The following is a 25121-nucleotide window of genomic DNA, read 5'->3' as shown; positions in this document are numbered from 1 at the left end:
TTTAGTAAGTCCTAGTTAGGGTTTCTATCCTTTGTCAAATCTTGGTTCGACATTTTTAACTGAAATTAAAGAGTTTATTAGTTTGAGGAAAAGGATTTTGTTATAGTTGAAAGAATTTTTTTGACTAGTTTGAAAATAATTTGTTCAATTATGGTAATACTTATTTAGTTGTAAATATAGATCTTTATATCATTCAAAAATACAAAGTAGAAGTAGTGTGGAGTATTATGTTGATTTATAAAATTAGAGTCGATGCATATTACTATTATTTTCCATCTTTGAATAACATCATGCAACAACATGTTTTATTCAGGAATCTAACTTTCTTCTTATTGTGTTCTAATACAGGTGCATAAGCGCTTCTATCACTATTGTTGAAGTATATTTTTCTTTTCTTTTTTTGAAAGAATATTTTTGTGCAACATGCACTTATATTTTGTAAACTCCAATGAAATACCTGAAACATTCTTTGTGAGTGTCTGTAGCAATATAGTCGATGTTTGGTAGATATTTTTTAGTAAGGTCTATGGGATATTTTTAATATTGATATAGAACTAAGACATGCTTCAGAGAAACAAAACAACTTTTTATAATCATTAATTCAAATTATTAAATTGTTAAAGGTAATGCCAAAGAAATATAGTGACCTATTAATTCGATTATCAATGAGGTACATTTAGATGTTGGTAAGATACATTGTTAGTGAATGACATGATTTGACAGTGAGGCATTGTAAACAAAAAAAATGTTTCAAATTTAATCCAGTGAGGTAACATGTGAGTAGTTTTTATTCCCTATAAGGATTTCCTACTCAATATTTTTTTTTGTTATGAGTTGTTTTTTTGATGTGTTTGATTCTCATGTGCGTTTGTTGTTCATTTTTTTTTAGTTGTCCTACATGAATTGGTATCTATCATCATTGTTTGTAATTATATTCCATGTTCATCCTTGTTATGATCAACCATATTGTAGTTATAGTTGTATTATGATCAAATGAATATTATTGTTTTTAATTTTCATGCTTGCCCTAAGTTGCCTCATGATATTGTGTTGATACATCTTATTATTGTTATGTTAGAGTCATTTATCTATTAGAAATGTTTCGAATAACTAAGAGGGCAGGGGGGCGGGGGGGGGGGGGGGGAATGAATCATTTACTAAAGGCCTATATTTACCACTTGAACAATTAACATTAAACACATCGATGTTTTTTTTATCCCATTGTTGCTCAGTCTCTACTATAAAACTGTCATAAACTTAACTTGCATTGCATAATGAAAACATCATCACATGTAAAAAATTCATAAGACATTCATTAAAGTTTGACACTAGGATTTTATGTGGAAACCCAATTTGTGAAAAACCACCAGAAACATGTCACTCTTTTTCACTCTTTCGAAGTGAGCTATGTTAGGAGCCAACCCTATCAAAAGGTTACAATACACACTGTTAAATGTGATTTGGTTAGAGGATTTAATCACCCTATTATGAGTGGCCTTGTAGGAGGACTTTGATCATTCCATTTAGAATGTCACCTAGTTAAATGATTTACATAGACTGCTAAGTCTTCAAATGACTGTTAGGTCAACCTTTGTTAAAAGGATTTCAATACAAACTATTTACAATGATAAGAAATAAAACAATAGGTTTTGATTTATGTGATTACAAATCACTTTTGTTGGTTCAGATCTGTGTTCGATTCTTATGTTGGTTCATTGATAAGCCATTCATTATTATCTTTGATCTTAATTTGCTTGGACACCCTTCAAGCAATCACTCCATTCTTCTCATCAACTCTTAAGCATTATGCTCAAATTCACTTATCAACTACAATATCACATCTACAAGCTTTCTCTTCTAGTTTCACATCCACTCACTTGTGTGTATCTGATCAACCTTATTTTGTATGACTTCCTTCACATACAAACTTGCACACACACTGTTTGGGGCTAGACTGGGCACCAAATGTTCGGTTCTATATCACCTTAAATAGGCAATTTATGCTTTACCTCTTTCTAATCCATCGTAGATCTTAGGGTTTGCAATTTGATTCAACTTGATTCAATGTATATGTACATCTTCTTGATCATTCTCTAGAAACTTCTCTAGAATCAATCTATTAGGTCTTTACCTAATCATCACCTTGAATTTAATGATCCAACTCATCAATCTTATCTTCAACACATTTTAGATCTCCTAAGAAATTAATTGAGTTGGCTTGATCTTATGATTTCTTTGAATATGATCTTTTACTGTCACTCAAAAAGTCATTGAATTCTGACACTCGGTCAATATTGAAATACTCGGTCATTGTTTAAGCTTTTTGGCTTGGCATCAACTAACTTGCTCGGTTGATGCTAATACTCGATCAACACTAGATTTTCTTGGCACTAACTGTGGCTCGATTGACACTAGCATTACTCGACACTCCTTAATATCTTGCTCTTTTGCTCAGCTTGGCTTAGCTTCCTTGACATGAACAATTACTTTGCTTTATCAAAGTCTGTCTAATAAAATATCCATTGTAACTCCTTTTCATAACTTCAACCTTTTCACTAGGTGCTATAGTTATGAGTAACTCTTAAATACTCTTCATCAATCAAATAGACATGGCATTTAGATTAGGTAGCAATATGTCTCATCCATAGATTTGACATCAATGACAAAACAATAATTGTTCCAATTGTAAGTTTCCAACATTATCATGATGTCTATCTAAGTTTAGAATAAATTATTATGATGTACATTTATGACACTTCATCTTAGTTTAATAGAAGTTGTCCTAATTTGAGTTGATGTCTTTAGTTTAGAATGTCTATCTAAAATTTGTATTTGTGAGTATGTTCTCATAATAGATATGAATTGAAGTTTTGAAAAATTACTTCAAAGTGATTTGAATTAGTATACCATTGACTCCTCATTTAGGTGCGGGCTTTTTTTTTTTGTTACAAAAAACCCAATTTTAAGGGAAAAGAAACCCAAATGAAGAAAGAAGATGTGAGAGCTATCATGCATCAACAAAAAAGCATTTTATTTAATTTTGCAACAATATTTTTAAAAATATTTTTGAGAAATCATTTTGATTCTTTAATAACTAAATATATTTTATAAATAATGTGGCCAACTCCTAAGGTTTAATTTAATATAGAAGTTTGACATATGTTGACGACATCTTCATCGTATATTCTTTAAATCTTCTACTTTCCCTATGTATGGTAATGGTTATTGGATATGAAATATTTCATAGTATTACATTTACCATTTTCAAGTGCATGCATTCATAGTTGGGCATCCAAGGGACACTTGGCAATCGTGTCTTATTACACATTGTTGTGGAGTTATGACACATGCATCTTGTATTACATTTATTATTTTATGGTAATCTCCTTATTTGGATGTGGTATTTGGAGAAAATTTAATTTTTCATAACGATTTATGTTTATAATGATTGGTGGATGTGAAGTTGGGCAACATTATGACAACATTAAATGCAAAATTTAAATAATTTTAGAAGGATTTTCAATCTCAACATAGAATTTGGTTGGGTTACCAATAATGGGTAGTGGTAAGCACGAAGAAGTTATTCATGACAACACATTTCACAAGTTGAAGACATGATTTGGATGATTCACTTTTCAAAGTTGTAGGTTGAAGGGCATAGATTGGACTACAAATGTAGCTCAAATGTGGATATGTAATTAGGAAGCTACATCATAGTGAGAGAAAGGTGATAGTTTCTCCCAACTACTTGTGTTTGCATGTGGTTGGTTATATATAAGGTTTGTATTAGATTTCAATATTTTTGTAATGCATATGGGCCTTTCATCCACTTAATTGTTTCATTATTAATTTCAAAAGCATTTGAATAGAAATGAGAATCACAGTATTGCACATTTTAAGCCAATTCTTCTACATTCTTGTACAATTATAACTTATTAATGATTTAAAATTTATTATGAATTTGAGAAATCAAATTTAAGTCAGTTAATTAAATAATTTGTTTATATAAAATTTGAAAATGATTTTCTCTTTGCATAAAAATAAAACCCGACTATATAAATTGTTAGATCAACTTAGAACTATTATTATTATTAATGGAACCCTCATTTATACTATATTATTAACAATTTTTAAATAATCACCCCTATCTATAGCCATTCAACTTTGCTTTGAAACAACAATGAATTAGAACCACAAGCAACAAGCAATAAGACCTAGTTTACTATAATTGATTTTTTAAACAAGGACATAGAGCATCTAGTTCCTACCTAAGTTGTTTTCAATTATTGTTATTTAAACAAAAAATTATGTGTTTGTTAGTTCATATGATTAAGATTGAGAGAAGAGATTTGAATGTTTTTCTTTAATTTTAGTGCCTTCTGTTGTCAATTTTAACTAACATAAGTTACTGTAATATTTGACATACTAAAAATTACAATTTCTTTCAATAGTTCAATTATTAATTTAATAATTAAACTTTTGGTAATAAAACTTTAGATATGACAAATATAATCATTGAATTTAGTAATTGTTATTCAATTAGAAAAGTTGAAAACTAAATTTTCATAAGCAATATATAGTTTCTAATGTTTAACAAAATTTGGATTTTTATGTGAATCAAAAGACTCCTTATTTTATTTTGGAAGCTTCCTTTTAATTTTTACAACTTTTTTGTATGTCATATATGGCAAAGAATGCCTTAAGTTAACATTATTAAAAACATTAACAAAAAAAAGAAGTCATTGCAACTATCCATACTAAAATAGTATTGCTTAATAATGTTTATCCACCACAAAGTGAAACATATATTGATTTTCCAATTCAAATAATAAGCTTAAAATCAATAGAGAGTAAAAAATACCGTGGACACTCACAAGCAAATGATATTGGCAATTATAAAACCAAATTCTGCAACTTTGGAGTTTCCTCATGGCCTAGGAATGGGGAATGGACATCCATCAATCATTAAAGATTTAGAACACAATAGCTACACATTAAATATATACAAATGTAGAAATATAGTCAGTGCTTAATAAACAGTTTGGCATAATGTGCATCAATAGAAACCATGATTGCATGCTATGTACAAAATGGTTTTATTATGTGCATCAATAGAAACCATGATTGTAGGCTATGTACAAAATGGTTTTATTAAAGAAATCTTTATACACATGCAATTGACAGTTGTAAAACTGCAACCTTGCTTTGAATCCACTCGTGCAAAATGTGGGCACATAGATAGAACATTGGATTGTAAGATAATGTGATATATACAAAAGTGGTTTTGTCGAAAAGGCTTAATAATTTTCAAAAAATTGGCAGGCGTAATGCCAAATTCTCAGCCATCATTGCCTTAGAGAAATGTAATCTCATGGACAACAATGATTGCTGGATATGTACAAAATAGGCTTGTTGAAGTAGCTGTAAAGATTTTCAAGCTAATGCAATTGGCTTGTGTAAAGTTAAACCCAACAACCTTCGCCTGTACGCTTTCAGCCTGTGCAAAAATGAAAGATTTGGGATTTGGTAAACAGGTTCATCAAAAGATTATTGAAAATGGTTATAATTCAAATGTTGTAGTTGTGTATGCTCTGATACCATGAGAAAGAATAGAACTAAAGCACAAAAGAACTCCAAACTTGAGCACTGAACAACCCAGCCCAAGCCATTGAATTTATAAGAAACAATTAGGTACATTCTAGAATAAGCATTTATGGTTTTAGGTGAGAAAAATGGCTGTAGTCAGTAGTGGACGGTTCTAGACGATTGTGAGTGACTAAACAGGTAGGTGATGTAATTAATTTATTTCAAAAATAATTGTTCGGGCATATGTTTAAGCATGTTAGCAATTAATTTATACTAAATGTGAAGTAGCTGCAGGTGGCAACCGTTCTAAAGACTAGAGGTCAAACGATTCAACCATAGAGGAAAAATTATTTTCAATCTATTTCAAAGTTTAAAAAAACATTGAACACATTAATATTGCTGCCGTAAGAAAAGATGGGATCCCTACTGTTTAACGTACGAGACAATGGAAATTGAAGAATAAAGCACTTTTAGAAAATAAAAAAAAGGACTAAATTAAGAACATAGCAAAATAGGATGTCAGAGAAAAAATATAACCTTTTTATTGGTCAATTATTGGTCAAAATTAATAGAACGAAAGCATCCCCTGGACGCTATAGTCGGCAGGAACTAATAATAATCATCCCTACCGATAACCATTCAACTTTGCTTTGAACATTTGAAGCAGCAATGAATTAGAACCACAAGCAATAAGACCTAGTTTACTACAATTGATATTTTTAAAGTTTGTATTAAAAAAGCAAGTTTCCTATGGAGAAGTCATGTCCTAGACTCGTAACCATACGATTTTTGTATGCGAAAAATATCAGCCACAAAGCTCCCGAAACATGTCCAAGTACATTTTAGAGACACTGCCCAATTCGAAGAAAGCCCAGTAGAAGCAGATAAGATAAAGCACAACATAACAACATGCCGTCATTTAGCGCAGCGCAGGCAGGTTCTCTAGCAACAGCATCCCACTCCTTTCTATTCGCACCCCAACTCAGAAAATTTCCCCCCAAATCCTTGCAACCTTTCACATATCCTCAATATTCCTCTCACGTAAGATTACGGACCACTGCAATTGTATATTCTCCGGTAAACAATCTGATGGATGGTTTGCTGAACAAATTGGGCATTCGAAGAACTGGGGCGGCAGTTTCAGTTGGCGACGCAGGGATAACAAGCGGGGCTTCAATTGCGCAGGGGCCTGACGATGACGTTCCTGCGCCGGGCCAGTTGTTTGCCCAGTTTGGAGCAGGCTGCTTCTGGGGAGTCGAACTCGCCTTTCAGAGAATTCCTGGTGTCACTAAATCAGAGGTCGGCTATTCCCAGGTAGATATAATTTTACTGCCTAATATTCGCCAATTGACTATGTTTAACGCCATTTGAAATTGTAGTTTCACCTCAGTTTTTCTAAAGGAAACAAAATGTTGAAGTTTTGATGGTTTGCTGTATGATTTGTAGTACTCAGAAGTCATCAGTGCTCTCTTATTTTCAGCAGTCTTTTTTTCCTCGTCTAAGCCTCACTGGTGAAAATTTCATAAATTTTTTATAAAATCAGATTGGCCACTCATATATAAGTGATGCTTTCGTAGTGCATTCAATAATGAAAAGATTATCGACATTCATAGTCATGAGATGGATTATTGTGAACTTGAGAAATATGGTACTCAGGAATTGTTCAGTTGAATTCCAATGAATCATCCATAAGTTCAGAAATTTGTTCCAAAATGGTTTGCCAATATTTCCATCAAAATATCGTTAATGTTGTTGGGTTTGCCAGATTATTCAGAAGCCTAATAGGCAGCCAATCACCTTTGGCCATTCTCCTAGGAGGGTGATTGTTGCGTGTGGGGTGATTGTTCTTGTGCTTTGCTTCCTCCTATCATGCCCAATTTTCTTGAACAAGACGCACACATACACACATGCAATAATAATATTCAATTTTATTTCTCGGAAACAATTTAAAAAATAATTACACTAAAATATATATTCACAGTATTGAAATTTTTTTTCAAATATTACAATCATAATTGGATCCTTACATCAATTTACAAATTACATGAAGATCTATTTCTAATATTTTACAATACATAACTTTTACAAATGTGCATAATTAAATCATCTTCAAATCTTCAACAGAAAGTGAAAATCTTCAACACATCCATTTAGAAAGCCTGTACAAACAATCCTGTAAACCATGGAGAGCTCACCTCCCAACCTAGGTTTCTAAGAGACCACCCACTGAGCTTGGAGAACCAAGACCAACCGGGTAACAATCAAGCATACACATATAAATCAACAATACAGGATACAACATTTAACACTCTTTTTGAGCTTACACGGCAGGTTACCAAAGGAACCAATAGAATGGGTGAAGGTGTGCCTAAAAACCTCGAGGAGAAGCCAAATACAGTAAACCAAATCTGCTTTCACAAAGTATACAAAATAAAGACCAACTCTCACAAACTTTCTCCCCTTATCACCTCCAAAATGCATAACAAAGTACTGGCACATGCAGCCCATACTACATGCTTATCCCTCTTCCTTCTAGGGAAGAGACTCTGCACTTAGGGGATAGGCCCAACTAACCCCTTCACCCAAAGGCCACTTCTTCCCTCCCAAGAGTGAGTGATGTCCTTCCACACCCATAACATCACGCTCTCAAAATCAAATGAAAATAAGGTAATAGAAATTCATCCACACCCAACAATACAACAAGGACAATGAACAACACACATATGCATCTGTAGCAAAATTTACATATCTTTTATTTAGGAAAACAATACAACACATAATTTCCAAAACATGGCAAAAGCTCCAACCTTTCTCCAAGCTATGGTAAATGACCCAATTTGAGAAGAGCCCTCTATCCTTTCTTAATCTAATCTCAAAAACCGAAAATCTCTAAAAACTAGAGAGTGGGTGAATGCCCAACCTATTTTCCAATTTCTCTCTAAAAAATAAACATTCCTAATTTTTCTCCATCATGAAAGAGAACAAACACTTTTACTCCACCTAAGTTTTCCCTATTTGGTTGGAATTATCAACTCATTGAAGCTAAGGTGGGAATTTGGGTAAGTCTTCTTCCATTTTCGCAATACTTAAGAAATGAGATTTTAAAAGTGTTAGAAAAGAGATTTTAACTCTAATAAAGCCAAAATTAAAGCCCTAACATATAGTACTAACATGTAGGTTACTTAATTTCACTAAAAGAACACTCTAAGACTCAAATAAAGCCCTCTAAAGTCACCCTAAACTTGAAATTCGAAATTTAATTTAATTAAAATCTTCATAAGATATTTTTATGCTAGGGGATGAAAATTTAAACATTTCTAATTGGTTAGGAATAAGGTTGGGTGTCTTTTGCCAATATCTCAACTTGACTTGCCACTTAAACACATAACAACACAAGTGTCAAGTGGCACTATAAAATATACATTTAACATTACGAGTGGCAAACCAATTTTCACAAAAAATAAATAAATCTAATTTGAAACATCCATTCACATTACATTCACAAAGTAAAATACTTAATGATGAGGTTAAGATCTTTTCATTAGATCTAACCTTGGCAATCTCAATTAATACAAAGGTATAGTCTTGGTTCTCCGTTTTACCATGGATATTTTTTGCACACTCAAACCACATCTGTAGTCCAATATAAATAAAACATATGCATATATAAATCCTCAATCAGTTCTATATTCATAATTGAATCAAAACATAAGGCATTTCTCAATTGAATAACAATTTTTCCATTTCTAACCATTGTGCATATATAATACTACCATTATCGAACTAAACATGATATGACTCTTTTGCAACATTTCATGATTTTCATATATATATAATCCATCTAACATTTATATTCAAACATAATTTCCTACTCATTAATAAAATAACCAACGAAGTACATGTATGTAACTAATCATCAAGCATCATAAAATAAGTTCTAACATCATAAATGATTACCATAAAATAAAGTGTCCCATAGTATCAAATAGTTTGAGTAACAATTCAAAATAGTCCAACATATAACAAGGTCTCAAAATATAAAGTATTTGCAATGCAAAATATAAAGTATCTAAAATGCAAATAGACTGCTATGATATGCTATGATGGGCCAAGGTGAGGCCTCACATCCTCCCCCTTAGGCATGAACCTCCTCTTGGAGTTCATCAAAGAGGTATGGATACTGAGCTCTCATTTGTGTTGTGTCCTCCCATGAAGCCGTGACCTCATCATAACAATCCCACTGGACTCTAACCTAGTCTAGCGCCCTGCCTTGAAATGTTAGGATTTCGTCAGCCCAAAATACGAATGGGCTCCAAAGCTATGTGTCCGTCTGACTCCACCCGTAAAGAACCCCAATCTATAATGTGAGACTCATCATAAATATACTTCCTCAATACTGAAACATGAAACACATCGTGGATGCGTGACAGGCTAGGTGGCAAAGCTAAACGGTAGGCAACTGGTCCTATCCTCTCTAGTATCTCAAACGGTCCAATAAAACAAGGTGCCGACTTAGAACCCTTTCCAAAAATGGATTGGACTCTTGTGCCGACGCACTCTCAGAAAAACTCTATCACCAACCATGTACTCTCTGTCTTCCCTCTTAGCATTAGAAAGTGAAAATCTTCCAAGCTTTTATTCAACACATATCCATTTAGAAAACCTGTACAAACAACCCTGTAAACCATGGAGAGCTCACCTCCTAGCCTAGATCTCTAAGAGACCACCCACCGAGCTTGCAGAACCAAGACCAACCGGGTAACAATCAAGCATACACATATAAATCAACAATACAGGATACAACATTTAACACCCTTTTTGAGCTTACACAGTAGGTTACTAGAGGACCCAATAAAATGGGTGAAGGTGTGCCTAAAAACTTCGAGGAGAAGCCAAATATAGAAAACCAAATCTGCCTTCACAAGACATACAAAATAAATACCAACTCTCACAAACTTTCTCCCCTTATCACCCCCAAAGTGCATAACAAAGTACTGGCACATGCAACCCATACTGCATGCTTATCCCTCTTCCTTCTAAGGAAGAGACTGCACTCAGGGGATAGGCCCAATACCCCTTCACTTGAAGGACACTTCTTCCCTCCCAAGGGTGAGTGATGTCCTTCCACACCCATAACATCATACTCTCAAAATCAAATGAAAATAAGGCAATAGAAATTCATCCACACCCAGCAATACAATAGGGACAATGAACAACACACATATGCATCTGTAGCAAAATTTGCACATCTTTTATTCAGGAAAACAATACAACACATAATTTCCAAAACATGGCAAAAGCTCCAACCTTTCTCCAAGCTATGGTAAATGACCCGATTTGAGAAGAACCCTCTAGCCTTCCTTAATCCAATCTCCAAAACCGAAAATCTCTAAAAACAAGAGATTGGGTGAATGCCCAACCTATTTTCCAATTTCCCTCTAAAAGATAAACATTCCTAATTTTTCTCCATCATGAAACAGAACAAACACTTTAACTCCACCTAAGTTTTCCCTATTTGGTTGGAATTATCAACTCACTGAAGATAAGGTGGGAATTTGAGTAAGTCGTCTTCCATTTTCGCAATACTTAAGAAATGAGATTTTAAAAGTGTTAGAAAAGAGATTTTAACTCTAATAAAGCCAAAATTAAAGCCCAGACATATAGTACTAACATGTAGATAACTTAATTCCACTAAAAGAACACTCTAAGACTCAAACAAAGCCCTCTAAAGTCACCCTAAACTTGAAATCCGAAATTTAATTTAATTAAAATCTTCATAAGATATTTTTATGCAAGGGGAGGAAAACTTAAACATTTCTAACTGGTTAGGAATAAGGTTGGGTGTCTTTTGCCAATATCTCAACCTGACTTGCCACTTAAACACATAACAACACAAGTGTCAAGTGGCACTATAAAATATACATTTGATAAGTAGGACATGATTTCCACAGCTAGTCAAATTGTGATGTGAATATCAGGATTTAACTGTGTGATTTTGAGTCAAACTCGATGACCCATGTTTCATGAGTAGTGATTCAACATGAATCCATCTCTCATGAGAATAAATGGAACACTTAGCACTCATTGGATCTAGGTGATGCTCACAGGGGTGAAGCACCGGGACTTCCCGGGAGGTCACCCATCCCAGTACTACTCCAGCCTGAGCGCGCTTAACTACGGAGTTTCCTCCACAGTTAAACCCAAAGCTTGCAACCCCATTTGCAAAACCTTCACCAAGTGTTGTGCCTTATGAACCATTCATTAGAAAGCCCCTTAAGCTCATCAATTGATAAGTAGGACATGATTTCCACAGCTAGTCAAATTGTGATGTGAATATCAGGATTTAACTGTGTGATTTTGAGTCAAACTCGATGACCCATGTTTCATGAGTAGTGATTCAACATGAATCCATCTCTCATGAGAATAAATGGAACACTTAGCACTCATTGGATCTAGGTGATGCTCACAGGGGTGAAGCACCGGGACTTCCCGGGAGGTCACCCATCCCAGTACTACTCCAGCCTGAGCGCGCTTAACTACGGAGTTTCCTCCACAGTTAAACCCAAAGCTTGCAACCCCATTTGCAAAACCTTCACCAAGTGTTGTGCCTTATGAACCATTCATTAGAAAGCCCCTTAAGCTCATCAATTGATAAGTAGGACATGATTTCCACAGCTAGTCAAATTGTGATGTGAATATCAGGATTTAACTGTGTGATTTTGAGTCAAACTCGATGACCCATGTTTCATGAGTAGTGATTCAACATGAATCCATCTCTCATGAGAATAAATGGAACACTTAGCACTCATTGGATCTAGGTGATGCTCACAGGGGTGAAGCACCGGGACTTCCCGGGAGGTCACCCATCCCAGTACTACTCCAGCCTGAGCGCGCTTAACTACGGAGTTTCCTCCACAGTTAAACCCAAAGCTTGCAACCCCATTTGCAAAACCTTCACCAAGTGTTGTGCCTTATGAACCATTCATTAGAAAGCCCCTTAAGCTCATCAATTGATAAGTAGGACATGATTTCCACAGCTAGTCAAATTGTGATGTGAATATCAGGATTTAACTGTGTGATTTTGAGTCAAACTCGATGACCCATGTTTCATGAGTAGTGATTCAACATGAATCCATCTCTCATGAGAATAAATGGAACACTTAGCACTCATTGGATCTAGGTGATGCTCACAGGGGTGAAGCACCGGGACTTCCCGGGAGGTCACCCATCCCAGTACTACTCCAGCCTGAGCGCGCTTAACTACGGAGTTTCCTCCACAGTTAAACCCAAAGCTTGCAACCCCATTTTCAAAACCTTCACCAAGTGTTGTGCCTTATGAACCATTCATTAGAAAGCCCCTTAAGCTCATCAATTGATAAGTAGGACATGATTTCCACAGCTAGTCAAATTGTGATGTGAATATCAGGATTTAACTGTGTGATTTTGAGTCAAACTCGATGACCCATGTTTCATGAGTAGTGATTCAACATGAATCCATCTCTCATGAGAATAAATGGAACACTTAGCACTCATTGGATCTAGGTGATGCTCACAGGGGTGAAGCACCGGGACTTCCCGGGAGGTCACCCATCCCAGTACTACTCCAGCCTGAGCGCGCTTAACTACGGAGTTTCCTCCACAGTTAAACCCAAAGCTTGCAACCCCATTTGCAATACCTTCACCAAGTGTTGTGCCTTATGAACCATTCATTAGAAAGCCCCTTAAGCTCATCAATTGATAAGTAGGACATGATTTCCACAGCTAGTCAAATTGTGATGTGAATATCAGGATTTAACTGTGTGATTTTGAGTCAAACTCGATGACCCATGTTTCATGAGTAGTGATTCAACATGAATCCATCTCTCATGAGAATAAATGGAACACTTAGCACTCATTGGATCTAGGTGATGCTCACAGGGGTGAAGCACCGGGACTTCCCGGGAGGTCACCCATCCCAGTACTACTCCAGCCTGAGCGCGCTTAACTACGGAGTTTCCTCCACAGTTAAACCCAAAGCTTGCAACCCCATTTGCAAAACCTTCACCAAGTGTTGTGCCTTGTGAACCATTCATTAGAAAGCCCCTTAAGCTCATCAATTGATAAGTAGGACATGATTTCCACAGCTAGTCAAATTGTGATGTGAATATCAGGATTTAACTGTGTGATTTTGAGTCAAACTCGATGACCCATGTTTCATGAGTAGTGATTCAACATGAATCCATCTCTCATGAGAATAAATGGAACACTTAGCACTCATTGGATCTAGGTGATGCTCACAGGGGTGAAGCACCGGGACTTCCCGGGAGGTCACCCATCCCAGTACTACTCCAGCCTGAGCGCGCTTAACTACGGAGTTTCCTCCACAGTTAAACCCAAAGCTTGCAACCCCATTTGCAAAACCTTCACCAAGTGTTGTGCCTTATGAACCATTCATTAGAAAGCCCCTTAAGCTCATCAATTGATTTCATAAGGCACAACACTTGGTGAAGGTTTTGCAAATGGGGTTGCAAGCTTTGGGTTTAACTGTGGAGGAAACTCCGTAGTTAAGCGCGCTCAGGCTGGAGTAGTACTGGGATGGGTGACCTCCCGGGAAGTCCCGGTGCTTCACCCCTGTGAGCATCACCTAGATCCAATGAGTGCTAAGTGTTCCATTTATTCTCATGAGAGATGGATTCATGTTGAATCACTACTCATGAAACATGGGTCATCGAGTTTGACTCAAAATCACACAGTTAAATCCTGATATTCACATCACAATTTGACTAGCTGTGGAAATCATGTCCTACTTATCAATTGATGAGCTTAAGGGGCTTTCTAATGAATGGTTCACAAGGCACAACACTTGGTGAAGGTTTTGCAAATGGGGTTGCAAGCTTTGGGTTTAACTGTGGAGGAAACTCCGTAGTTAAGCGCGCTCAGGCTGGAGTAGTACTGGGATGGGTGACCTCCCGGGAAGTCCCGGTGCTTCACCCCTGTGAGCATCACCTAGATCCAATGAGTGCTAAGTGTTCCATTTATTCTCATGAGAGATGGATTCATGTTGAATCACTACTCATGAAACATGGGTCATCGAGTTTGACTCAAAATCACACAGTTAAATCCTGATATTCACATCACAAATATACATTTAACATTACGAGTGGCAAACCAATTTTCACAAAAAAATAAATAAATCTAATTTGAAACATCCATTCACATTACGTTCACAAAGTAAAATACTTAACAACGAGGTTAAGATCTCTTCATTAGATCTAACCTTGGCAATCTCAATTAATACAAAGGTATAGTCTTGGTTCTCCGTTTTACCATGGATATTTCCTGCACACTCAAACCACATATCAGTAGTCCAAGATAAATAAAACATATGCATATATAAATCCTCAATCAATTCTATATTCATAATTGAATCAAGACATAAGGCATTTCTCAGTTGAATAACATTTTTCCATTTCTAACCATTGTGCATATATAATACTACCATTATCGAACTAAACATGATATGACTCTTTTGCAACATTTCATGATTTTCATATATATATATATATAATCCATCTAACATTTATATTCAAACATAATTTCCTACTTATTAATAAAATAACCAACGAAGTACATTAATGTAACTAATCATCAAGCATCATAAATAAGTTCTAACATCATAAATGATTACCATAAAATAAAGTGTCCCATAGTATCAAATAGTTTGAGTAACAGTCCAAAATAGTCCAACATATAACAAGGTCTCAAAATATAAAGTATCTGCAATGCAAAATATGAAGTATCTAAAATGCAAATAAACTGTTATGATAATGCTATGATGGGCCAGGGTGAGGCCTCACACCTCCCTTAATGATACACTCGTTAGTATGCTTTACTTCGATTTCAGCTAGAATACTTCATTTTTGAATTTTTAGTTTCCTTCCTTCCTCAATTGTACATGTATTAGCAATAGAGCATTGAGCTTAATGGTTATGCTGACAATGCACCTACAATAGATTTACTTTTATAATTTATTTCTGATCTGAAGAATCACATACCATGTAATACTTTTAAAATATTTCCATTTCTTAAATTCTCCAAAACTCTTACGAATTATACATTTAACTTTTCCTTCCAAGTATGCCTCTAGAAGAGGAACTAAAATTATAGAAATAATGAAACATCAGATGATCCTGTTAGAATTCTATTTCAAATATGTGCACTATGAAAATGTAAAACATGTCTCATTTATCTTTTTCCAGACTGACAATTTTTATTATAGAACATATATATCTTAAGGAGTGGAGAAATGATTTTTGATTATGACATTTTGTAAAGGAACAAGAAACTTAATATGGAGAAAGATTTTTTAGGATTTTTAAAATTCAAAAAATGTCTACGGCTCTTTAAAATTGTCCCTATTTTCAGGGCTATGTGCACAATCCCACTTATGAAGATGTTTGCGGTGGGAACACCATGCATTCAGAAGTTGTTAGAGTTCAATACAATCCAAATGAATGCTCCTACGACAGTTTGCTGGATGTCTTCTGGGATCGGCATGATCCCACCACTTTGAATCGCCAGGTATATCCTGATTCCTAATTTACAATAGCATGGTCAACTATGCAATTAAGCATCAATATTTTACATCACAATTTGCTTATTTATTTATTATGAGGTAAGTTTGTGTAATTTTGAATGCAATTAAATTGTGGTAGAGTTGACATATCTATCTATCTACCTACTGTGGTTATGTATACCCATTTAATTGTGGCAGAGGTGACATAATTATAAATCTATCTATTTCAATATTTTGTATACCTGTTGCACACAGAATAGAGAATGGATGAAGTGCTTATATTTATCTCCCTATCTATTTATATTTTGTACACCAATTGTGCACAGAGTAGTGTTTGGACAAAGTGCTTGCTTTGTAGATGCAACTAGTTGTTGTTGCCAATCTTAAATTCATTAGGTGTGTGATCTGTTGGTGTGAGAGAACCTGCTGAACCTGCTAATATACACTCAAGATGCGTGCACTTTATTTTCTTTCCATTCTTGTGTGCATGACTCAGTGGTGGATGGTTGATGCATGTGGGGCATTTCAAAAGCTCAGGTGTCCAGATTCAAAAGAGAGGAGGGGAGGAAGCTGCAAACTAAGAGAGGCATCACAGGTGCGGGTGCACATTGAAGAGAAGAACCAGTTTCAAGGAAGAGAGAGGCTGCAATGAAAAGTGAATTGTTTGGCTTTATGAGATGAAGTCTGTGAGTAGTGAGCAGTGAGAAGGAGGCCATTGAAAATGCCCAATTTTGTAGTCCAGTTTCCCATGAGTTATTTTTATTTGATATTTGTAGATTTAATATGAATATTTTTGCAATCTGAATATCATTTAAATAGCAGAGATACTCAACAATTTTTTGTTTTTTGCATTTGAGTTGCTATTGGGGAAGAGTTTTCCTTGTGTCAAATGGTATCAGAGCCAGTCGTTTTGAGTGTGTTGATTAATTGGTGATCACAAGGCAGTCTACACCAGGACTGGTGGGTGATGAGTGGAGAGTTGTACAAAGCGATTGACAACTGTGGGGTAGTTTGCACTTGAGGAGTGAAGCAGTAGTGGGAAGTTCAAAAGGTTCATTGCAGGTGTACGAAGTTCTGATCGGTTGAGAGCTTAAAACTGTGAAGAAAAGAATAAATGTGTGAGAGATTGCAGCAGATGAGACGACAAGTTTGAAGAAGAGGAAGATGAAGTGGGTCATGAGGAGGCCTGTAAAGATTTCATATTTGGAAGGATATTGTTAAGAGAGCTATGGGATGTAGGGAATCTCATTGAAGAAAAATAATTGGAGCTGAAAGGTGAGAGAAGTAAGACCAACACACACAAATGAAAAGAAAATAGAGGAAAGCATGGTCATGAAGGATTGTAAGTTGGTAAATGAATGCAGAGAGAACAATATAGAAAAAAATACCTTGTTGGTTGAGATAGTGGAAGAGGTAAAAGATAAAATTCAAAATATGGATTTGGAGTTTGCAGCAGATGGTATGTTGCTTGAAGAGATTGAAGAAGTTGTAGCAAGAGGTGATAAACAAGACATTGCAAAAATATAAGTTTAAGAGGATGTTACACCTGAAATTACAAAGGTGATTGTTGATTTTTCTGATTTTCGTGAAAAGAGATAGGCAAGAAGATGCTATTGTGGGTATTGCACATATGCATATACATGTGATAGAGAATGTTGCAGGCGAGATTTGGTAGAGGTGAATGGTTGATGTCGGGCTGGGTCCCATGAAGGAGGAGAGGAGAGGAAAGTGCTTTTGGCGGAGGAGGACGACATATGGTGGACATGAGTACATGAAAGGGAAGAGGAGAAGTGGGTACACTTGATGGAGAAGGTCAGCAACTGTCCCAGCTAAGTGCTGGAAGAGGCAGAGGAAGATGTCATCTCTATCTACAATGTTGCAAAGGAGTTCGCTGCAGGTTGTTTACATCCAAAAGCTTAATTCAACTACCTAACTCCATTTTGTGAGTTCTACTTACGACATTTTTCCTACCTGGCGAGTCTGATACAGGAGCATTCAGGCAAACATCAGCCAAAAATATTTTCAAGTTTTGTTCTGTTTTGGTGTTTGTTTGGTAGCCTTGGGCATCTCAGCATGAGGAACGAACTTGTTGAATCAAAATTTCAATCTGAAGTTATTGTCAAATCACCATTTTAAGGCTCCACAGGTAGTTTTCAAAAATTACTTCTAGAAAATCTGGAAGGGCTTGAGTAAAATCACATTCTTAGCTCTCTCACCATCATCCTGATGATGGATCATTGAGTATGATCCGAAACGTTGATGCTAATAAAAATCTCACACAATCTCACCCAAAAGCTTGAACACAATATCATGGATTGTGGAAATCTGTTGCAATTAGTCTTGGAGGTACTATGTGGAATATGCAAAAAGAATCAAAGTCATATCTTGTGTAGTTTGGTAGATTTTAATGCCACAAGTTTGTCAAAAAAATGTTTGTAGCTTATGGAAGGTTTAATATTTCAAATTTTTTCAATGTTGGAGTGAATTCCTTCTGCCGGGGGATCTTGATATGTCATTCTCAGCATAGTCACCAATGTTTAGGAAAATTGGAGTACTTTGTATTTTTGTGCCTAACACACCCGATTTCACATTTCAAGCATCAAATTGGCTGTTTATTCTTGATCCAACCATTGAAGAGATTTAAATAGTTATCTTCTTCATATTTTATATTTGGAAATAGTCAATTTTACATCAAAACATGGGGATAGAAAAGAAATACAATTCTAGAAGAGTCAGACCATTCAGAATTTTCTATATAAAAGAAAATCCCAACTTTGGAGGAATCTAAAATGCCATGAGCTGAAGAATCTGAAAGGGGATCAAAGACATTTCGTGGCTGGAAAATGAGATATTTTAGAGTCCAAAAAAGAGGGAAGGTGAAAACGCATGTAGAGCATTGCAAAAGCTCAAGTGTGCAGATATAGAAAAGAGGAGGGAAAACAGAAATGGAGGGCAGAGTCTGCAAACTAAGAGAGGCGCTACAGGTGCAGCTGCATATTTAATAGAAGAATCAGTCCAAAGGAAGAGAGACGCTGCAATGAAAAGTGAATTGTTTGGCTTTATGAAATGAAGTCTGTGAGTAGTGAGCAGTGAGAAGGTGACCAACGAAAACGATTTTGTAATCACGAGTAATTTTTATTTGATGTTTGTAGATTTAATAAGAATCTTTTTGCAATCTGAATATCATTCAAATAGCAGAGAGATTCAGCAATTTTTATTTTTTGACATTTGAGTTTTCAATTGCTACTGGGGAAGAGTTTTCCTCTTGTATCAATGGTGCATGGTACGACATGTTCAAGGGTGTTGTTGGTTGGAGCAGGCATGTCTGTAAAGGAAAATGCCCCATAGAATTATGTAGAACTTTTCTGTAGACATGTTGGATGTGTAGCAAGTTGATATCTTATTTGCACACATTTGCATAATTTTATATGCACAAAATATGCAAGAGCATGCGGTTGATCAACCCTTGTCTATTTTTTGATTGAAAGTTGCTGACTGATCTTACTGGGTATCTAAGCTCTCTCACAAGGCTTCCAAAAATGGCTAATAAACCTAAGGTCACTATTAGACACAATGAACATAGATAGCCTAAAATGAAGCCAAACATATTGAAGAAGAAACATGTAAGCTCCTATGCAGAAATGCTTTTCTTGCATGCAACCATGATGGCAATCTTTGAAAATTTGTCTACCACAACAGTCACTTTGTTTTCCTTCATTGGTAGTCCACACATGAAATCCATCTTGAGAGACTCTTTAGGCCTTTGAAGCGTTGCCAGAGGTGTTGAGATTCCTAGTTTCTTGTTCATGGGCTTTATGATGCAACAGGGAATGCAAAACTTGATATGGCATTCAATGTCTGTATGCATACAAGGCTAATAGAAGTGTTGTTTTAGCACATGAAATCCATCTTGAGAGACTCTCTAGGCCTTTAGAGTTCTGCCAGAGGTGTTGAGATTCCTAGTTTCTTGTTCATGAGCTTTATGATGCAACAGGGAATGCAATACTTGATATGACATTGAATGTCTGTATGCATACAAGGCTAATAGAAGTGTTTTTGTAGCACATGAAATCCATCCTGAGAGACTCTCTAGGCCTTTAGAGTGTTGTCAGAGATGTTGAGATTCCTAGTTTCTTGTTCATGGGCATTCTGATGCAACAGGGAATGCAAAACTTGATATGGCATTCAATGTCTGTATGCATACAGGACTCATACAAGGCTAATAGAAGTGTTGTTGTAGCACTACTAGTGTGGTGCTAATGTTTGTCTAGCGATCTTGGCATAGTGTGCCTTCTAGATGAGTCTTTCATGAGGTTTTGATTTAACTGCCCTTCATTTGATCTGAATGGATTCTAAAGTGTTAATCAGACTTGTACATTCTTGAATAGAATAGGGACAGCTGAACACAAACATGAAGTCAGATACATGGACAGCTGTTTGAGAGAACTACAGATACAACATAAGGCTATACTCTAGATGCAGAATCATCTTGGACTCCCACATGGGTGTGGAAGCATCCTTGTTTGTTTAAAAAAGAATATGAAATAAACTAGAGCTTGTATGACTTCCAGTTTCCTTAAGATTGTTCTGAGAGCATCCCGGCATGAGCAACAAATATTATTACAAGGTAATTGGTAAATATTTGCTTGTCATTAACAGAGACCGAGAGGTCAATTTATACAAAAGAATGATCGTAATGAATAGAAACATTCTATTCTAGAGAAAGCAAAAAACAAAAGCAAACTAAAGCTTAAGATATTTACAAGATAACCATTAACTAATAATAGACGACTTATCTATTATTGTAATACCCTCCCTTAATGGTTAATCTATCGAACACACCAAGCTGTCCTCTGAATTTGACAAACTTATCAGGACTAAGAGGCTTGGTGAGAATGTCTGCTATTTGATCTATGGTAGGAACATACTGCAGATCTATAGTCTCGTCTTCAACCAGCTGTCGTATGTAATGACAATGAACATCCACATGCTTGGTTTGTTCATGGAACATTGGATTCCGTGCTAACTTGATAATGCCTTAGTTATCAACAAACAGAGTAGTCAGTCCTGCTGGTGACATCTGTATATCCCCAAGCATCTGACGAAGCCAAACAGCTTCACATCTTGCCTTAATAGTCCCTCTGTATTCAGCCTCTGTAGAAGAGAGAGAAACTGCCTGCTGCTTCTTGCTGGTCCATGTGACTGCACCGGATCCCAAACTGAACACATCCAAATGTTGACTTTTTATCATCAACAGAGCTTGCCCAATCTGAATCTGTGAACCCACTGAATTTAGGATTAGAACCCCGAGAGTACAAGAAGTCCATGATCTAAAGTGCCCTTCACATAACGAAGCACATGCTTTGCTGCCATCCAATGATCAGCCTTAGGAGTTGTCATAAAGCGTGAAATATAGCTGATTGCGAAGCTGATATCAGGCCTAGTAGCAGAGAGGTAGATGAGGCTGCCTACTAGTTGCTTGTATGTAGTATCATCAACGGAAGGAGAATCAGACTTCGCCAATAACTTGAGACCTTTCTCCATAGGTGTAGATGCAGGTTTGCAATCTTGAATTCGGAATTTGTCTAACAGGGCCTTGGCATACTTGGACTGAGAGATGAATATACTAGAAGACTGCTGCCAAACTTCAACACCTAAGCAATAATGCATGAGCCCAAAGTCAGTCATATCAAAAGACTGGCATAAGTTCTATTTGATTCACTGAATCAAAGATGCTGAACTGCCAATGATGATCAGATCATCCACATAGATAACCAGAAGGATGATGTCACTATCAGTAGTCTTGATGTACAGATTTGAGTTTGAAGAACTCCTCTTGAAGCCTTGATCACTAAGGTACTTATCAATCTTGATGTACCATGCCCGAGGGGCCTGCTTCAAATCATAGATAGGTTTTACCAATCTGAGAACCTGATGGTCTTTGCTAGCGACCTTGAAACCAGGAGGCTGCATCATGTAGACCTCTTCATGGAGATCACCATTTAGGAAAGCACTCTTGACATCCATCTGATGGACCTTCCAACCAAACTGTGCTGCCATGGCTAGGACTAATCTGATGGTGCTCATCTTTGCAGTAGGAGCAAAGGTCTCCTCATAATCAATGCCCTGACGTTGAGAAAAACCCTTTGCCACTAAACGAGCTTTGTACTTATCCAAAGTACCATCTGAGTTGTATTTAATCTTGTAGACCCATTTGCAACCAATGGGTTTCTTCCCTGGTGGAAGATTAGAAAGGATCCAGGTGTTGTTCTTCAGTAGGCTTTGATGTTCAGATGTTATGGCCTGTTCCCACTTTGGAATTCCTTTAGCCTCAGAATATGTTTGAGGTTCAAACACACTGTGAATGTTGGCCATAAGAGCAAAGTTAACAGTCTGTAGTTTTGCTCTTTTTCTGAGCAGTTCTCCCATCAATGAGCTCATCATCACGAAGATCAGCAAGTGTCTTAGCCCACCACTTAGGCCGGATAGGAGAATGACCAATAGTAGTACTAGGAGATGCTTGATCAGTAGGATCCTCATCAGAAGAAGCTGGATCAAACTTAGGTGAAGCTTCTACAAAGCGAGGTGATCTTGTAGGAGAAGCCGGAGGTGTCTGTACAAGTATCACTGGAATAACTGGAGCTGCTGGAGCTACTGGAGCCCTCCCATCAGGTGGACCTAATGGAAGCCGAACTTCCAAATCATGAGCTTGCATAGGCTGGTCTGTTGGATGAGGAACAGGAGAAACATGCATGAATGGTCCTCGCTGCTCATCAAAGACTACATCACGACTGTATATGAGACGAGATGTCTCAACATCAATCAGGCGGTAGGCTTTGTGAAGATTGCTATATCCAGCAAGCATTAGTTTCTGACTCTTGGCATCCCACTTGGTGCGTGAAGCATTAGGAATCCAAACAAAAGCAAGAGAGCCAAAAACCTTCAGGTGATTGATTCGGGGCTTGCGACCTGACCGGGCCTCTTCTGGAGTTTTACCTTTGACCGCCACTGTGGGTGACCGATTCAACAAATAAATTGCAGTGTTAACTACTTCCACCCAAAACTGCTTCGGAACATTTCTGTGTTCGAGCATGGAACGAGCCATCTCGGTGATTGTCCTATTCCGACATTCAACTACACTGTTCTGTTGTGGCATGTAGGGTGTGGTGAACTGGCGTTGGATGTCATGTATATCCAAGAAGTTGGAGAAAACATTAGATTAAAATTCTCCCCCATTGTCTGATCTAAGAGTAATAATAGATTTCTCAAACTCTTTTTCAACTAAGGGTTTAAACTTCTGAAATACATTAAATGCATCTGATTTCTTTTTAAGGAAATACACCCACATTTTTCTACTGAAATCATCTACAAAAAACAAAAAATACCTAGACCCAAGAATAGGAGTGGCCATAGGGCCACAGATATTGGCATGAACATGCTGAAGTACTTGAGAAGCTCGCCAAGAATCGCCACTGGTGAAAGGTGTGTGATGTTGCTTCCCAGCTTGACATGCGTCACAAACTCGAAGGTGTTGAGTCTGAATCTCTGGCAAACCAAGAACAAGTGCATCCCGAGCAAGCTGTGAGAGATACTGCACATTTAAGTGCCCATATCGCTGATGCCAAAGTGTGCTGACAGAAGATCGTCCAGCAGCCATAGCTAAGTCTTGAGAATCACCAGAATCAATAAGTCTGAAAAGACCATGATCCTCAAGACCTACTGCAATAGTAGACTTAGTCGCCCGATCAATGATGGTGCACTGATGTGAACTGAAGGTGACTGCCAAGTGTGGAGAATGTCGCAACAACTAACTGACTGAGAGTAGATTTAGTTCCATCCCTAGAACGTAGTACACATCAAGGAATATGAGATTCCTCCCCACAGACTGAATCTGAATGTTGTCTTTACCGACAACCGTGTACTCTTCTCCGCCACCAAAAATAATAGAATTTGAATAAGGTTGGTAGTTAGTAAACTAGTCTCTGCGGTGAGTGAAATGTTGAGAGTCACCTAAATCAATGTACTAGGTAGATGACTTCACATGATCTGCAGGTCTTTTAGCCATAAAGGTGTAAAAGGCAGATTCCGCCTGCTCAGTGTGCTCTGCACTGTTCGCTTTGGGTTGTGAACCTGATTGCTTAGACTGGGCAGCTAAGTGTTTTCGACATTCAACCTTTATGTGACCAAACTTGTGGCAGTTGCATTGAATGTTCTTTCTGGTACCATCGGATGATGGAGCAGAAGACTTCTCCTGAGATGGTTGCTAAAACTTGCCCTTATCCTTCTGAAAGGATTTCGCAACAAAGACTTGCTCTGTAGAGATGGAACTAGAATTGCTACCGAATTGTTGTTTCCACCGATCTTGCTGAAGCAACAAGATGTAGAGATCAGTGAACTTTAGATCAACACCAGTAGATGTGATGTTGAGAGTCTCGATAGAATGCTCATAGGATTTTGGTAAACTCCGAAGAGTGATTACCACAATATCCTCTTCCTCCATCTTGGGACTGATGGCAAGTAGTTGATCACGGATTTCCTGAATCCAATTCAGGCGTGCTTGGAGCGTGGTGCACTCATCCATGACAATAGAAAACGGAGTGCTTTTTAGAAAGAAGGCTTTGCTCTTGGCGGAAGTCTCATGAAGACCTTTCAAATGTGTCTAGATTTCGGCAGCTATCTTGCTGGATGGAATTTGAGAAAGCTAATCATCAGCGACAGATAATTTGAGAAGCATCATTGCCGCTCGATTATTTGAATCCCATGTATCTTGATTAGGACCCAGAGAAGTCGGATGCTACGTAACACCTAGGACAAGTTGATCGGTGTTCCAATATTCAAAGATTGCAATAATGTGCTGCTTCTAGGTTCCATAATTGCGACCATTGAATTTGGAATTATGCTTTAGCAGAATATTCTTCAGAGATGCCATGGCACATTTTTCAATGAAAAACTGTGAAAATTTGTGAAGACACATTCTTTG

The 25121-nt window shown here is 36.8% G+C and overlaps 1 protein-coding gene across 1 annotated transcript in view; it reads left to right on the top strand.

Annotated features, from left to right (window-relative positions):
- Positions 1 to 6452: 6452 nt before the first annotated feature.
- LOC149532388 (peptide methionine sulfoxide reductase A3-like) overlaps positions 6453 to 25121 on the top strand; it is a 60826-nt gene continuing 42157 nt past the window's right edge. Inside the window, exons 1-2 of the mRNA XM_089807536.1 lie at positions 6453 to 6900; positions 15991 to 16146. Coding sequence (XP_089663662.1) covers positions 6496 to 6900; positions 15991 to 16146 — 561 coding nt within the window. The 5' untranslated portion in view covers positions 6453 to 6495. The remainder of the gene's footprint in view (positions 6901 to 15990; positions 16147 to 25121) is intronic.

This window comes from Cupressus sempervirens, chromosome 10, assembly GCF_028749045.1.
Source record: "Cupressus sempervirens isolate cs-2001-9-10 chromosome 10, ASM2874904v1, whole genome shotgun sequence".
NCBI classification, from domain to species: Eukaryota; Viridiplantae; Streptophyta; class Pinopsida; order Cupressales; family Cupressaceae; genus Cupressus; species Cupressus sempervirens.
Note: the sequence above shows the minus strand (reverse complement) of the source record. Positions and strands in the feature narration are given on the sequence as shown.